General features: G+C 32.3%; 2 protein-coding genes across 2 annotated transcripts in view; both read right to left on the reverse strand.

Moving 5' to 3' along the window:
- Nucleotides 1-166: 166 nt before the first annotated feature.
- LOC124534198 lies at nucleotides 167-3,778 on the reverse strand. Its single transcript, XM_047109908.1, has 5 exons — nucleotides 3,594-3,778; nucleotides 2,961-3,130; nucleotides 2,340-2,482; nucleotides 1,518-1,693; nucleotides 167-610 (listed from the first exon to the last, which is right to left on the reverse strand). Exons 1-5 carry the CDS (start codon nucleotides 3,752-3,754, stop codon nucleotides 202-204), a joined length of 1,059 nt encoding a protein of 352 aa, XP_046965864.1. The 5' UTR covers nucleotides 3,755-3,778; the 3' UTR covers nucleotides 167-201.
- A 3,397-nt stretch (nucleotides 3,779-7,175) lies between these two features.
- Nucleotides 7,176-18,006, reverse strand: part of LOC124534458 (metabotropic glutamate receptor 2-like) — a 186,354-nt gene continuing 175,523 nt past the window's right edge. The window contains exons 15-18 of the mRNA XM_047110349.1: nucleotides 13,299-13,512; nucleotides 9,711-9,862; nucleotides 8,496-8,604; nucleotides 7,176-7,769 (exon numbers count right to left, since the gene is read on the reverse strand). Of these exons, the coding sequence (XP_046966305.1) occupies nucleotides 7,555-7,769; nucleotides 8,496-8,604; nucleotides 9,711-9,862; nucleotides 13,299-13,512 (690 nt within the window). The 3' untranslated portion in view covers nucleotides 7,176-7,554. The remainder of the gene's footprint in view (nucleotides 7,770-8,495; nucleotides 8,605-9,710; nucleotides 9,863-13,298; nucleotides 13,513-18,006) is intronic.

An 18,006-nucleotide genomic window follows, 5' to 3' on the forward strand; every position in this document is an offset into this window, starting at 1 on the left:
AATCGAAATTAAGGACTTTCATACTAACATTCATCACATATATATATATTTTTTTCTGACTGTTAACTTAGGTTGTATGTGCCGACATTTAGGCAAATATATACTAAATATATATCAATTATAGAATTAAAAATGATAAAGCTCAGGGTGTTATTAAAACAATATATTAATGTAAAACAAGTTTAGTATACATAGAAAATATCAAGTAGTTAACATATTAAAGAATTGTTTATCATCACAGAAATTGTATAAGTTACCTAACAACCACATACAGGAATCGCTAACACATTTATTTGAATTTAATAAACTTTTAAACATACCACTCATATTATTTAAAGTAAAATAATTTAAAATAACAGCGTACATTTTATCCATGTTAGCTAAAGTTCGTACTAAGTATAATAATTTACAACATTTTTTTATCTGTGGACACTTTTGTGTATGATATTCGAATGCTGACGGTATTTGTTCTAGAATTTTCTGTAATAGTTCTTCAGTGACATTTTCGGAGAAATGTTCGTGACACGATGCTATGAAGAGTAGTTGTGCAGACATCATGCTGATATCAAGCTTTGTTAGAGTTTGGAGGATTTTAATTAATTGATCAGTTCTGAAACAAAAGGAACTATGATTCAGTGTGATATTGTTATGGAGATTAAGTTGTTTTAATATACCAAAATAACTCAAAAGTAAATATTCGGAAAATATAAAACACTTATTTTTGGGGTAATGTGTATTGTCCAAAAATTTAATAGTACCAATAGTCCAGGAATTTTAGCACCAAAAATCGGTCCGCTCTGAGTGATTTTTCGATTGGATTATGTCGGAGGGTGCCCCCAAGTATAAAACCGAATTTCTGTCGCCCGAAACTGCGAGCGTTAGCCGCCATCTTAGAAAAGATTTTTTTGGGTATATCTCGGAAACGGTAAGTTTTACGTTACGATTTTATGCAGAGCGGACATCTAAAAATCTTGGACTACTTTTACGACGATTACTACTACTTTCACATAATTTGATTAAATAAAATGATTTTTTGCTCAAGGCGTTTGTCTTTTGCTCACGAGTCTATTTTGTAGGTACATCTCATATCATACGACATATCTATTGAATTTGTAAGCGTCGTGTATCGCGTTTAGACACGGTTGATTGACAAAAATCTTGTGCACGAGGACACTAAGGAGACAGGCTAGAGATAAGCAAGCTCGAGCCTAGTGTAATTTTAGAAATACACTTGTTTAACTTCACTACCTTGTTAACTTAAAATTTCATTTTCAAATTGTCTGCCGTGTTTGCAATACTGAAAACAACCAATCAGGTAACGGGTTTCGAATTCAAATTGTGATTACGATTCGTTTAATAAAGATGTGTTAAGATTCAATAGAAATAGCAATAAACATGACCGCTATATTTTGGTATGAGGGAAGCTTGAACCTAGGAAGCCCATTTAATAAGGGTCACCCATAATCTACCAGTGCGAAGCCAGGATGAATAGCTAGTATAACGAATTTTCAACAGACCTTAGATCATCTCTCATCTGGTAAGTAAAATGCACTAAGGCATATAATGCAGCATCTTGGATATCTTCATTGTTGTAGACTTCACTCAGCTTGGCGAAAGCTCCTTGGGATGTCAGTATGTTGCACACCCTCGGATCAGCACCAGCTAAGTTGCCGAGTGTCCACGCACTTGACACCTAGAATATTATAGAATTATGTAAACAAATATATATAAACATAACACATTTTCAACTGATGAAATGTTTTGTTGTTAAATTGGTTAGAGCAATTGGGCCTTTGGTAAGTTACCATCCAAGTTAATGATAATAGTAACAGCCTATAAATATTCCACTGCTGGACTTAGGCCTCCTCCCTCTAGAAGGAGAAGGTTAGGAACATATTCCACTAAACTGTAATGGAAGTTGATGGATTCACATGTGGCAGAATATCATTGACATTAGCCACATGCAGGTTTATGCAGCCAGTATATTGTCCTTCATCGTCAAGTGAAATTACAATTAATGGTAATGGTATTAATTATATCAAATTCATTATATCATCAAAGCACCACCAACTTTGACCTAAGTTGTTATGTCTCTTGAACATACAGTTACATTGGCTCACTTTAATACAAAATTATATGTGTATCATATCATTTAAATTATAATTGTTTTAATTAAAATTGTAATGTCATATTAATAACATTGATGTTTCACCTCTATGAGAAAACGCAGTAATTGAAACATTTTAACAAATGTGTGTTATGTACACACATTTATGTATAAATTTTTACTAATAAATACTAGATGGCATTATGTGAAATTGATGAATGTATAAACTTACCGCTAAATCTGTAGTGAGGTTATCCAAAGCAGTGGTTAGGTACGATCCGGCTGCTTTGGCTATTGTTATACATGCCCGTGAGTCACCCAGGGCTAAGTTACAGCAGCATCCAGCAGCTAGACACTGCTTTTTCACATTGTGACCTGCAATATTTTGTAGGTAATATTATAGATTTCATGATACTTCTAAGTAAAATGAATTGAATTTACAAAACATTATGTAAAAATTGGTACATCAATTAATATATTTTACTATGATCTTATACTGTAATATGTTAATAATTTTTTTATGGCATGGGTTGGCGGGCGAGCATATGGGCCACCTGATGGTAAGTGGTCACCATCACCCATAGATAATGACGCTGTAAGAAATATTAACTAATCCTTACATCATCAATGTGCCACCAACCTTGGGAACTAAGATGTTATGTCCCTTGTGCGTGTAGTTACACTGACAACCATACCGAGTACTGTTATTCAGTGGTAGAATAACTGATGAGTGTATGGTACCTACCCAAATGGGCTTTCACAAAGCCCTACCACCGAGAGTTAAATCAGAATCAAATTAAAAATTTAGTGTAGGTTTCCACTTCTATAATTACATTTTATCAAATAAATTCACCTGTTAATTCTCTGATGAGTCCTCTCAAAGCACCGTGTACACTTAGAACTGCTTCAACATAATTACTATTTTCTATTAAGCCATTTTTTAGTGTCTGAAGGTCTGTGATTGTAATGCACGACTTTGTCTTTAGTTTGTTTGCAATATCTAATATAGTTTCTTTATTTATCCTGGAAAAACAGGAAAGTACACAATGAACATAAGTTAAAGTAGTAAGAGGCACAGGGACGTAACATCTTATAGCAAATTTAGCAGTAGTGCAAGAAATGGTTAATGTTTTTAGCAATTATAAAGTGACTTTATATTTATTGGCCTTTGAATAATTTTAATTAGATAAATCTTTACAATTTTTTTTATATATTGTAATGTTACACAGTCAACTTATCACTAAACAATTAAAATTAACTTCTGATGTAGATAACATTCAAAGTGTCATACATCTTTAGGTAGAGGTAAAAAACTAATATCAATAATAAATGTTAAAAAAATATTACCAATAATATATGTGTAAAAAGTAAAAAACTGAAATGGTCTATAGCAAGCCATCAAGCATCCTTCGCAGATAAAACTAACGAAAACCATAAATAGAAAATCATATCTTTTTAATCTTTTTTATGATTAATTTGAAGGTACCTTATTTCTTGTATAGCACGACGAGAATTGGTTTCTTCATCTTTATGTATTCGCCTGTTTAATTGTAACAGATTCCTTGTACTTTCCCTTATAATTTCCACTGGTTCGTTTGACATTGTGTCTTGCGGGTAATAGGGGTTTGCTATATATGTAACTAACATAAAAACATCACAAATGATGTTAAAGTTTAGTACAATTATAAATTTACCTTAAGTTAGGGAACAAGGTAGAATTCAAAAAGAAATACTGTTATGTACCTAAATATAATTTTAAAATGTGACATGACAGTTAGTTAACCACTGCCACTGACTTCTGACAGTGACAAGTTGTCAAGTGACAATAAATGTACTGAATACTAACAGATGCCAGTGTTAAGTAGTAGTACGGAGTAAATAAGAGTTATCTTAAAAAATATTTAAAGAAAGATCTCCGAATGTCTTCTTAAGAACTGTTTCCTTTGCATAATTTAGTTAAACGAATCAAGGTCAAGTGGCTATAATAGACTTACTTAGGTTTCATAATCAAATTTTTCCAGCACTTTTTGACGGAGGTTCTAATCCCAGTAGGACTTTTATGGGCTGTTACTTAACATAATTAACACACATACACAGTGTGTCCTGATTTGATTGTGTGGAATAAGTTTAGTTGCAGTTGTAATTCCCACAAACAGATTAAGTTAAATAAAATATGTAATCGTATCAAAGATATCTACATATTTGTAAATATTAATATATTAAATATTTTTAATGAACTCTATAACTTCGCCCGCGTGCAACAGGCGGCATTTTATTAATAAAAAAAATGTAAGCATCAAAGTATGGAAAAGCATTTATTTCCTAGGGTATATCAACATACAGATTTTAATACGATCTATGTCCAAATTAAATAAAAAAAAATTAAGTGGGTTATACGGAAATCAATAAAAACCAGACATTTTTAACTTTGTCTTTTCGGATATTCAAATCGTTTATAAAAACAACATTGGTAAAAAAGGCATACTCGTATTATTCGATACAAGAATTTATAGATGATAAAAAAGCGTGGAGTTAATAACTGTTGACTTCCAATCAGGATAGGATATATTAATTTAAATAATTGTATGTAACTAACTTAGCTTTGTATTTTTTAAACGTTTAAAAAGAGTAGGTACCTAACTATTGAGTTTCTTGCCGGTTTTTTCATTCGCTTTAAACAAAGAAAAATGACGTCACGGTCGTATATTGAATGTAATGCATAAATAAGGTTATAAAATAAGTGAGATATTACGCACTGAATAGGAAATATAAATGAGATTGCGAGGAGACCAAACTTAATTAATGAATCAGTTCGGCAGGCGATTTATATATTAATCGACCAGTATGTCTTGACCCTTACCGTGTAAGGGAAGCGGTTATCGAGAGAAATCACATAAAGCGGTGAAAAGGCCTGAAATCAATGTAGTTATTCACCTTAGTCCCTTTGTGCTTAGAATGTGCTTAGAATCAAACAACCTTTGGGTTAATTATGTTTTCCTTTCGTATACCGACCGATGTTATACATGTTTGGTATAAAAATACAGGTATAAGTAGGTATTATTGACTAACGTTGTTTATAGTTATGTTATAAGTATTTATAGAGATACAAATGTTACCATTTAATGATTGTTTTTTATAAACTTTTATGGATGGATGGTAACTGCCTACGGGTTTCCACAAAGCCCTACTCACGAGAAACGAAACACACCTCAAGTAAATCCTAGTTTAATGATAAAAAAATATAAAAATCATATGAATGACTTCCATTTTAGAAAGCGATCATCACGATAACAAGTAACGCAAAAGTATTAAGTATTCTTGCATTGTTTTTTGATAGATATACGATAGGGTTTTCTCGGCTGACACCGACTCCAAATATAGCAATAATTATTAGACAAAGTCGCTTTATATGTCCCTATCTTTAAAATTATTTTTTTTGGATTTGGATTTTGATGCGGTTTTTTTTTAATAGATAGTGTGATTCGGGAGGATGGTTTGTGTATATAACACATGAACAATATAGGAAAGAAACACTGATAATTTTAGAAGCTTGCTTTGTGATATCGTAAATTATCAAATTCTTTAGTATATTTAGTATCAGTATTGCACCCGTGCGAAGCCGGGGCGGGTTGCTAGTATAATAATAAGAAAGTAATATCATTCGCGCAGCAGCTTTAACTACATTTAGTTACAGCTGTACACATGCTGTCTGACAAGGATGGCCAAAGATTGATTGAAGATTGAAGATAATTGAAAAAAAAATCATTTTCTGTCTGGCATTTTTAAATTTGAACCGATAATTATTGTTTAAATATTGACAAATATCCAGTGTTTAATTGTTTTTATAAAACAAAAGAAAAAAATAGATTTTAATTGATACTTTTATTTAAATAAATTTTTGAAGTTGCATTTTTGACAAATTTTGAAAGAAGCTAAAAAACATGATAACTCAAAAATGGGAAACTTTCGGATTATGCATATGGGGATTAAAATTATTGCAAATAGTCACCCCCTGATGGATATACGCCGAGTTACCAATAACCCTGTTTATATGTGCTTAATTCGTGTTCATAATTCATCTCGTGCTCGGCGGTGAAGGAAAACATCGTGAGGAAACCTGCATGTGTGTAATTGCATCGAAATTCTGCCACACGTGCATTTCACCAACCCGCATTGGAACAGCGTGGTGGAATATATTACAAAACCTCTCCTTAATGGAAGAGGAGGCCTTATCTTAGCAGTGGGAAAATGTACAGGCTGTTAATTTACTTTACTTTACTAAACAAAACAAAATAATGCACTTGGGATAGCATATAATAATTAAAACAAATTAACATCAAATTCGTTTAATCGCATACATTATTTACTTAATCACAATATACAGGGTGTGCAAAAGACGAGTTGAAGCCCTATAAGTATAAATATTATTCAATATATTATTTACAAATGTATACAATTTCCTTAAATGTATTATATAAAATAGACACATAGGATTTAAGAATTTACATAAGAAGAATTTACTTATTAGAAAACAGCATAATTTTTATAACAACTTTAACAATGTAACTGTTTATTAAAAGTTAAGTAGAGAGAGACTTATGTTAAGAATAAGTGCATTGATAGATTTAACTATAAGTTTGTAAATGTAGATACCTTTCTCATTGACAGTCGTATTGATTCCGCTACTAGAAGCCTTTACTTTATAGATTTACTTTACTTTATAAGCATTCAATAATAAGCCTGTCAAAGATTAAAAGTACAAGATTTTATACAATAATGCTATATTCATTTATGTTTGTATGTTTCCATTGTTTCTAAATGATTCATCCGATTGTAATGAATCTCGGTAACTTTTAAATATTTTACAGTAAGGGCGCTATAATAATTTTACTCATATATTATTTTAGTTTTTTCTATAATCTTACATAATTATATATGTATATTTGTTTAAAGATATGTAATAACAATTTTAAAACTTATTGTGATATATTAGAATATTTTATTTAAATATAAAGAGTAACATATTTCATTATAATAGATTACTTTTTAAGATATGACTCAATATTTATATATTAATATTGATATGTTAGTTATATACATCTGATACATCCTACAATATAAAGGCTGTTAATAAGTTAAATGTAGCAATAGTCTTCACCTCGTCCTGGCTCAGTGCAACACCTTGTATATCAACATTACACTATATACTTCGATACAAACGATGTTTATTATATACAATATCACTATGCGTCTTTTGTTTTATATATACATGTTCACCTTAGCTATTTACATAAGTATAACGAGATAAAATATGTACAGATCGAAATTTCTAAGCTTTAGACCACAATCGGCTTGCGTTCCCTGAGTTTGCAGGAACAGCTTTTCTTCTTAAAGCAGTTATTTGTTTTGACGACGACGTCGTTCAATGATTTAGATGATTCTCGTTGCTATAAGGACTCGGCTTTATCGTTCCTCGTAGACTTGGCGTCGTGATTCAGTTTCACACTGTTGCATTTCAGGTCGTCTTTTAATTTGTCGCTTTTGGTATTGATGTTTTTATCATTCTCGTCTTGGTCATCTTTCGATTGCACTGTTTTTCCATTTGTTAGTTTGTTGAAATCAGCTGGTTCGGTCTGTGTCTCTTTATCAGCACACGGGGGTTCTGCAAGATATATTGTTATCATTTGACATACCCATGTATACTTTACAAGTAACGAGTAACTGCAATTTCTGATGCTATAACGTAGTTTCTTTATCTATTTTTTATGCTATTGGCCACCTGATGGTAAGTGGTCAACCTTGCGAACTAAGATGTTATGTCCCTTGACTCTTAGAAATTTATTAAATTGACAATCTTTATTTTTATATGGCAGCTATTGACACAGTTAATGCCACAGAGTCGCAATGGGACATAATTATTTAAGTGCATCGAACTTGAACCCAAAAACCCTAAATTTGCTCATTATTTAACCATATTACCAGAATAAACATAGCTAGAGTGTATGTACAGTCAGGGTAAGAAAAGGTTCGTCACCTTAAGAGCTACTTTCGTGTGCTCATTATGAGCGATGATCTGCTTTACCGATCGAGAATATATGACACTGACAGACATAATCCATCTAATTTAAAAAGATGTTACACTATTTTGAACCAAGTTATCATACTATGTAAGTTTAATTTTATATGCAGTTATCAGTTTAGTGCGTTAGTTTCAAAAGGTACTAAGAGTTTACGACTTGATAAAGGAATTAATTTGAAAATTGACGAAGGTTTTCTTACTGTGATTGTACAAAGCAATCAAAATGAATAACTCGATGTTTTTCCATCGAAAAAGGATATAGGAGGCATTTTTATTAATATTATTTGGAGAATCACCGTGAATACTTACTTTTGTTCTGTGGATGTGGTATGTTCAACGAGGGCGGCTTGCGGCTGTACCGCACCGGCATGATACTCTGTCTCACGTTGCGCTCAGGCCGAATCAGGATAATATACAACTGTAATTAAAGAAAATCTATAATAATATTATAAATGAGAAAGTACCTCTAGATGAGTGGTTTTCCTGCTTGGCCAATATCAAGAAGTCACTCTGGCTGCCTGTCTTATATGGTATGGTCATGGTAATCATGGTAAAATTGGGTCCAACAATTGGTGGAGAAGATTCGCCTCGAGGCCCGCTTCAAAGCCTGGCCTAGGCCAAACTGGAAGACCCGTGATGATGATTATATGGTATAGTGAACTTTCACGGCAATACCAGTACGAAGTGCACTTCAGCTCGAAGGACTTAGGCTACTTTTTTAACTCATCCCTCGAAGGACTAAGATTGGATTAATTTGCTAGTTTTTCTATTTGACATTGTAAATATATTAATAGGTAATATAGCGCGTCAACCTTATTTATGGAAATACAAAATTTTGCGTGAAACAATTAATTCCAATATCTAAGTTATTGTAAGGCTATTCAAGTATATAAAAGAATATATCTTCTTTAGCCTATTTATCTATTCTACCTTCTCATACAAATACAATCAGGCACAGCCTCTACACAGGAACGTTTGTATGAAACACGGTACTATGATTATAATTCTGGCTATATTTTGATATAATTTAGGCAAAAGACACACAAAAGACCGCTACCGTAATAGAAAAATTTATAATCGTAAAATTTCGACCCAACGACTTGGCACAGAAGGCCGGCACTGTCATATTTCTCTGAACTTTTCTTATGATGTTTCTTTTTACCGGAAATTATTTTTCTTTTGGTACAGCACCAAAATTTGAGTCTGCAAACGCTAAAGGGAATGATTAAGATTTTTTTTTGTCAAATTCTTATATTAAGACGTATTAACTTTGATATTTTCCGTCTTTAAAATGATCTTTTGTATGGCACTTGAGTAAGTCTGTTTAATTACAGCAGCAAACGACGTAAATAATAATAGAACACGATTGTCCAATTTCCTATATACCTAACGAATAGTTACTTATCTGACAGTCATATCTTTCAGTTGTGTGTATGAATGTATGGTGTTAGGTATTTAAGTATGGTGTTTTTCCTAAATTGAATTATAATTAAATTTGTCTATAATAAAAAATGGTAATGGTACCTTCGGAGAGAATAAGCATACGAGGGTAACGCTCGCGCTGAGTGATATGGTGACAGCCATGCTGGTGATCCTCAGTGGTACGTGGCTGGCCGTCCCAAAGTAAAGCGGAACGAAGGCCAGCCATATCACACAGGTTGTGTACATTGTGAATCCTGTAGAAAATAGAAATGTTGACATTCATTAAAAGACCAACTTACGCAACTAAAATTAACATCCAAATTTATTCTTGATACTCCTCTGCCACTGTACGTTGGAGAAATATATCGTGAGGAAACCGCAATATTTTGTACTGCTATTTGGTTTTAGTACTTTGTGGAACTCTTCTTGGTGGTACCAGCCACTCGTCAGATATTTTACCACCTTATAGCAATATTTAATATTTTTTGTATCCAGTTTAAAGGTCATCTAAGTACATGCAGAAAGGACATAACATCTTAAGGAAAGGCTTAATAGTGATGTAAGGGAAGGTTAATTTCGAACAGCACCAATGTCTTTAGACGAAGTTAACCACGTACCATTAGGTAGCCCATAGAACGTCCGCCTACCAATATTGTAAAACAAAATTGCAACATACATTTATTATATCAACGTAGTGAAATTAATACCAAACCTAGAAAGGAAAAGAGGCTACTGGATACTTTTTTTGATTACATAGTCCAAAATCTATATGTATATTGTATCATGATCATGTCATATAGGTATATGATAACGCAGATGTTAGGATTTATCTTATATAAATACAATCCAACAAAAAACATAACATATTACTAAGAATAATGGTTTATTTTTTGAGTCTTGCAAGTCAATTAAAAGAATATTTTGAAAAATATAAATTAGGCATTCGGCTTTTGTACCCTCGTCTAAGATCTCATTATTTCGTCTTCAATATTTGGTTAAATATTTTCTCAGGACTAAGTTTCGTAATAACTAATCTGTATTTATGAAAAATAAATGTTTGAAAAGTAATATAAATGAAAAAGTTGATTAGTAATTTCGCAAAGATCCTAAAAGGAAAGTTCGGTTCGGTTCGGAGTTCCAGGGCTGTCTATTAAAAGTAATGAGTCCCCTGGCACCAATTTTCGTCGGTTTGTTTATGATATATTGTTCGAAATGCGAGTTCACCCAATTATTTGTCATTGTGATTTTATTTAATTACAAATTTAAAATGATTTGGTCTATTCAATTATATTGTAGGTAATTTAAACTTGTTTGTGAATTTGTTTTTACTTAACATTAAAACATACATTGTAAATTATCTTTATTTACAGACGAGACAGCAAAGCCTTGTCAAACTTCTTGAAGTATATCATTTATATCAAATATTTTTCAAGATAAATAAAAATCAAAATACATCGAAAAAAATTAATATAAAGTTGCCACCATTTAAAAATCTTAATTTTATCGAGAAAACTGGTGAAATTCAATTTTTCAACAATCAAATAACATAGGTATGTTAATACATTTATAAATCCTGGCCGAAAATCAACAACATTCATAAGTTTTTTTTTTATATATTTTTCTCAAATTGAAGAAAATGCTCAATTGATCAAAAGTATAAATTAATATATCAAAATTCATGATTTGACAAAATAAGAATTGCTTGAATAGTATACATTGATTTTGATATTTATTTAGTATTATTTCGATATTATTAAAAATAAGAAACAACATTTGAAAGTCCATGAAGATCATTTTCATTAGTTAATAATTTATCAAGTAATTAGCACATGTATAGAGAGCCTTTTGATATAAACATAAATGAAAAAAAAGTCAAGAACTGATTACAATTTTTATATTTCTAAATTCTTAACTAATTTTAGTTCTATGAACTTTGGAGCCTAAAACTTTAAGACATAGCTTCTGATGCCACCATAGTATAGACAAGAACAGTCTTTTCATAGAAAATACTTAAAATATTAAGTCTTCTCTTGTCTAGTCGAGGACTTACGTAAATTGGAAGACATAAAACAACAAACGAGGAAAACGTTTTAACTAAAAGAAGCGAGACGAAACTTATAAATGTAGAAAAAAAGTCAAAAGACGAAGGGTACGGAATGAGGTAGTCGTTATATTTTCCAAGCTTTTAAATTCACTTAAAAGTATAACTCAATTAACCTTTCCATTATGAATACTTTCATTCGTAACTACAAGTTAATTATGTTTTTGTTAATGGAGTTTTTCTACTCAATTTGTTAGATGGAAACATCATACCGAATATGTACTAAAATTGTATTTATCATGATACAAGAACAATGAAATTATCGCTTGTTACTATAATAGTCCAAATTCGAAACAGTTGTAACTACGAAGAGGCACTCATGTTATAATGTTTACCTTTGTTGTATGTCAATTTATGTTCGTGTATAAATTATACGTCTTTTTTGTTCACTAGCATTTTCAGTTGGGCCTAACAAAATATATTTCAAATTTATCGGTAAAGTTTTTTTCGTTGAACAGGCCCGTAAGAGTTGACTAAGGTAAGACCAAAACTTTATGGGGAACTGAGCTACTAGCAAAATTGCAAGGAAAGTTGACGTCATGCAGCTGCTCGAAATCTTGCTTTATTATTTACATACAGTTCACAAAAACTGAGATGGCTTAGTGGTTAGAACGCGTGCATCTTAACCGATGATTTCGGGTTCAAACCCCGGCAAGCACCATTATATATATAGTGCTTAATTTGTGTTTATAATTCATCTCGTGCTTGGCGGTAAAGGAAAATATCGTAAAGAAACTGCATGTATCTAATTCCATCGAAATCTTGCCACATGTACATTCCACCAACCCGCATTGGAACAGCGTGGTGGAATATGTTCCAAACCCTCTCCTTGATGGGAGAGGAAGCCTTAGCTCAGCAGTGAGAAATTTACAGGTTGTTACTGTATTGCGCTTACAAAAACGAACACTTCAAATAAACGGTACAAGGCCAAAATTTAAGTTACTTTAGTGATTACGTTCGTGTATATTTCGCACTCCAAATTAAATTGATTCAGATTGAATGAGAATTATTGATTGATTCAGTCTTTGATAATGAGAAATTGTCCAAGGAAATAAACTGTATGCTAACGGACTCAATAAATACCGATGCATTATACTAGAGCTGATAGCTCGGAAGCTATTGTATAGTTACAATGGACCACAACAAAAGCGGTGCCGGTTTACAAGTAATGGTTCTAGATCATTCTGAAGTGAATCTATTGTGGAGTTCTGATCAACTATAATGATTGTAGCAACATTAGACTTGATTAAACATGCTATATTTATGCAAATATTTATGTGTTAGACCCGTATTTATATACAAATAGACCAAGGCGATATAGTTCACCATCTTCGTCTCCTATGTTTGTCAACCTATTTTCTTGTTTAATAGCTGTTGAAGAGTTGGCAATAAAAACGATTTGGAATTATTTCTGGACAAAATATTCTCCACTATACGTAAACACCATTTGTTCGTCAAATCATTATTCTGTCATTGGGTACACATTCAATTACATCATTTTATTTTGATCAAATCTATCGAAATAAGATTAGGAGCATCATTCTTAAATACCCATGATTAGGATATGTAAAAAGATTATTAGTACTTACCGATGTGTTTGCTTTCATTGAACGCCTCGGGTATCTTTCTTGTGAGGACTGCGTAAACCGTGCAGACCACGATGAGAACGATGGGGTAGAAGAAGGCGATCATGTAAGACGCGTCAACGTAGGAATCGCAGACGAGCATATTATCTTCTCTGGTGGGGTAGTGGAACATGGCGCGCGCTGGTGCTACTATCATCCACACCACCACGATTAGCACCTGTGGGGTTACATCACAAGTAAATCCTTATTAACATATATATTATTCCTGTATATTATTTTTATGAAAACCGAAAAACTGAAGGTGGAAAAATGTGCAATACTTTTTTTTCATAACAATAACAACAACAGCCTGTAAATTCCCACTGCTGGGCTAAAGGCCTCCTCTCCCTTTGAGGAGAAGGTTTGGAACATATTCCACCACGCTGTTCCAATGCGGGTTGGTGGAATACATATGTGGCAGAATTTCTACGAAATTTGTCACATGCAGGTTTCCTCACGATGTTTTCCTTCACCGCTGAGGATGAGGTGAATTATAAAGACAAATTAAGCACATGAATCAGCGGTGCTGGCCTGGGTTTGAACCCGCAATCATCGGTTAAGATGCACGCGTTCTAACCACTGGGCCATCTCGACTCATTCGGCTTTTTCATAAGAAATAATCTTTATAATTTAAAATGAAAGGATATAATATGAATGATCCCGTATCCCGCTAATATCCGACACAGCAATTTAAAAAGATTGATAGGTGCAATTGATAAGGGTTGGGTCGTGGTTAATCGATGTCTGGCAAGTCAGCGTCCGGTGAACGATGCTTACGAAGATACTTTTTCAAGTCCTGCTTTCATGAAATATTTTGATGGGAAAATCTTGTTTAATATTTTACAAAACTTTATCATGGATACTTTAATAATTAACCAAATAAAATGAAAATACAAAAATCATTTTTGAGTTGTCAGTATTTTAAGTCTACTACCGTTTTGGAATGCAGGTTCCTGTGAGAAGCAACGGCAAGAAAAGTAAGTTGTTCTTTTAAATAGATTTACAATGGTGTTGGTATTACAAGTTAATTTATATATCCTGTACAAAGCTCTGTATATTTTTATATATTATTCTGTATAAACATTATAATACCATAAATATAATGTGAATCGGTCGCAACTATTTCTTCTATATTAGTTAATTAAAATTTATTTTTCGTTTTAAAAAATATACACGAACTTTGGGTAATTTTTAAAATTTTTGATGTATCAGAAACACACATTGAAGCTGCTTTAGCAATTTTTTCCATCAACTTATATTGTTTGTTCTTAAACTCTTCTAAAACTTATATATTTCATGTTTTGTTTTGAGGTTAGAAAAACGAATTGCAGTAAAAAATAATTATTTTAAATAACATGTAAGAGTGCTTTTACTTTCAGAATATTTTCATTTATTTATCGAACTCAGAATACAATTTGTATAAATATTGTTTTAGATAATCTAAACATTATTTTCACAGTAAGACAGTTTGTTAAATTTACGACTACTAATACCAGATCTCTTCTACCTTTTTCTTTAAAAAAACGAAAGAGGCTCTTATTTTATTTTATAAGGGTCTTCTGACCACGCTACTTATATGGGACAGATTTCAAATGTTTTATGCATTCCGTGATCCTAGTCGCCTTTGCGACGTGACCCTTGTGTAGGGTTGGCATCAAGGGATACTAGAATTTGCGACTAAATCACAACCAATATCGAGGATCTGGAGCACACGGCGAGACAGTTTTGATTATTTGGAAAGCGAATACGTCCAAAGATTTATTTGGTCTGGAAAATTCTAGATATGGGCCTGAGTTTCGAGATTTTCTAAAATTGTACTCGAATAGACTACTGAATAGTTTCTTTAATAAATACGTTTTTGGGCCGCAAAATTTATTGGGTTTGTCTACAGGCAAAGCACGTAAAGCCGTTGATTTCGATCACAATCCGTTCTTGTCGGGTTGACGTTTCATTGGACTAGACGATAGAGGGATTGGAATCTACGATTCGGAGGTTCAGTAATGTATAAACCTATTCAATGACAAAGGTACGCCACTCCATATAAATATAACCTAATTTTAATTATTGTCCATTTTTAATCGTTAGATATAATTAATTATCCGATCATAGTATGTTGTCAACATTTCAACTAAATTGATGTTCAATTATTTCAAGAACATTAGCCATTGTCAATACGCTGTCAACCAAATTTTTATGATCCTTAAGCTTAGGTTTTTTAATTACTCGCTTTAATTACGAAGACTTAATCAAAATTAATTTACATGGGTAATTTTTTTTTTTGACTGAATATTTTTTGTTGTAAAAGTAAATAAAGAAACAGCTGTTATAAATGTCCTACTTTTGAGCTACGCCTTTTTTATTCTTTTGAGAAGTAGGGTTGGAGATTACACAACGCCATATGAGTTGATGGGTACACATGCGAGTCGGTTTTTATGCATCACATGTAGTTAGTAGTACTTTAATTATAATTTCACATAAAATTTAGAACATTACAATGTCGTTTTTATTTAAGTATGAGGAAGTGTTTTCTTTTTAAATATTTTTATTACTGAAGTGCTTTATACCCGAACATATTTTCAGTAACGATTTTTACATATTTTGTCAAAAATTCGTTATGAAGAACTTGAAAGAGCTCATATGCTCTGGAAGTAGCACACGCTGTTCTCAAACAAAGACAGCTCGTATAAATCTCGACTTTATGCAAATAATTCATATTATGTGTGGTAGAAGAAAATCTGCATGTTTTACATAACAATCTGCGAGATTAATATACCACTACCCCCAAGAAAGCTATTTGAAGTACTAAATATAAGTAGAGGTCTTTAAGGAACAGTGGGTTATATTTTTAATCGTTTTTTGCCTCAACTTTGAGAAAATTGTTACTATATTCTTCATTCAAAATCAAAATATTCAAGTACGCTCTCATAACACATTAAAATCGTCATGTTAGAGGATTAAATTGAATTTAAAACTAAAACCAATTCAGAGCGCAGATTTTGTTGGGAAAAACCAGCAGTGCATTTGATATAAAAATTAATTTAAACAGAATTATACGTATATGGAATTCATTGAATAGGTATTCCAATTACCTATTTGCGTCTGATCTCTTATGATTAATTTGAAGTAATTTTTCACTCAGTTCTCCGTTCTAAGGTCGCAAATTGCTCTTACCGAGTAATTTAATATGAAAATATAACGACCAGTCATATAACGCCGAGTTTACGAGCACCTCGCAAATTGGCCAATCCAGCATTTGATGTCATACCTTAATCAGTTTCACGAAATACTTTTGTTTCATTGAATACATTATAGAGATTAATTAATATGGGGCTTTTTGAAATAATTGGATATATTACTATAAAACATGTAAAACAGAGTTACAATCTTTAAAGGTCCAATACTAAGCAAATATCTTTAATAGAATATTATCAAGAATTATACGATACAGTCCAATATTGGCCAAACCTAACCCAACCTTCACAGTATTTCTACTTCTATATTTAGCTGGAGCTGTAAATGTTTTATTAATGGTCAAAACTATCTTGTGGTGAATGTTTGCAACTTATTTTACAAAGCTATCCGTACGTCTGTGGCAGAATTTCATCATTCAAGCTTTTCACCACGCTAATACCGGAAATTTTCGATTAAGTTTCACGATATTTTATTGGCATTAGGAACTGAAATGGCCTTGTGATAAAAGCTTGTAGATCTTAACTGAAGATTGATGGTTGAATAATAGCTTGTAGTAATCCCTACCGCGAAATGCGTTCTTAACTCGTTTGTCCTTGAGTTTTCGCGCAAAATCTCTTTTCCTTACACTGATAAAAAAAAAACAAGTTCATAGTATATTTAAGGTCAGGACTCTCATAATATTATACTCAAAGGACATGAATATAATATTATGCGTAGCGACAGACTCAGAAGATAACTATGTACGTATTAATCTAATATTTATTTTTCATTACAAATTTTAGAGTGGCCAGTAATAAATGAATGTGTATTTAATCGGGTTTTAAAAGTTCTCGAGAACGAGCTCCGAGCTATTTCTGTGAATCGCAACTTGGGTTTGTACAGTCGGGGTAAGAAAAGGTTCGTCACACTAAGATCTATTTTCGTGCGCAATATGAGCGATAATCTGCTTTACCGATCGAGAATGACATATTGCGTCGTAATGATTTGATGTTTAGATTCAAAAGGTTCTAAGAGCTTAAGACTTGATAAAGGAATTAATTTGAAAACTGACGAAGGTTTTCTTGTTGTGACTGTACACGGGAGCCGAGCACGCTTGGGAGGTTTTAAAGTCTATTTGCGCCGCATGTCTGTAAATTCATTTACTGTATAATCATGTTTGTTTGTTTGCGAACTGCACACAAATTTGCAAGACCTTGTAGAATTATAGTGTATGATAAACTTTTGGAAGGCAATCTCGATTTATTTAATTTTATTTAAAAACAGCATGTTCTACTATTTTATAGTAGTAGTAATAGTACTTGTGAATTCAGCAACGCGCATTGGAGTAGCGTGGTGGAATATGCTGTTAACCTTCTCCTCAAAGGAAGAGGAGGCGTTAGCCCAGCAGTGGGAAATTTAAAGGCTCTTGCTATTACTAGTTATAATGATTAAGTATTATTAGTTACTGTAGTTTTATCCAACTTTCCATCTATTATACTAT

Source organism: Vanessa cardui, chromosome 12, assembly GCF_905220365.1.
Source record: "Vanessa cardui chromosome 12, ilVanCard2.1, whole genome shotgun sequence".
Taxonomy (NCBI): domain Eukaryota; kingdom Metazoa; phylum Arthropoda; class Insecta; order Lepidoptera; family Nymphalidae; genus Vanessa; species Vanessa cardui.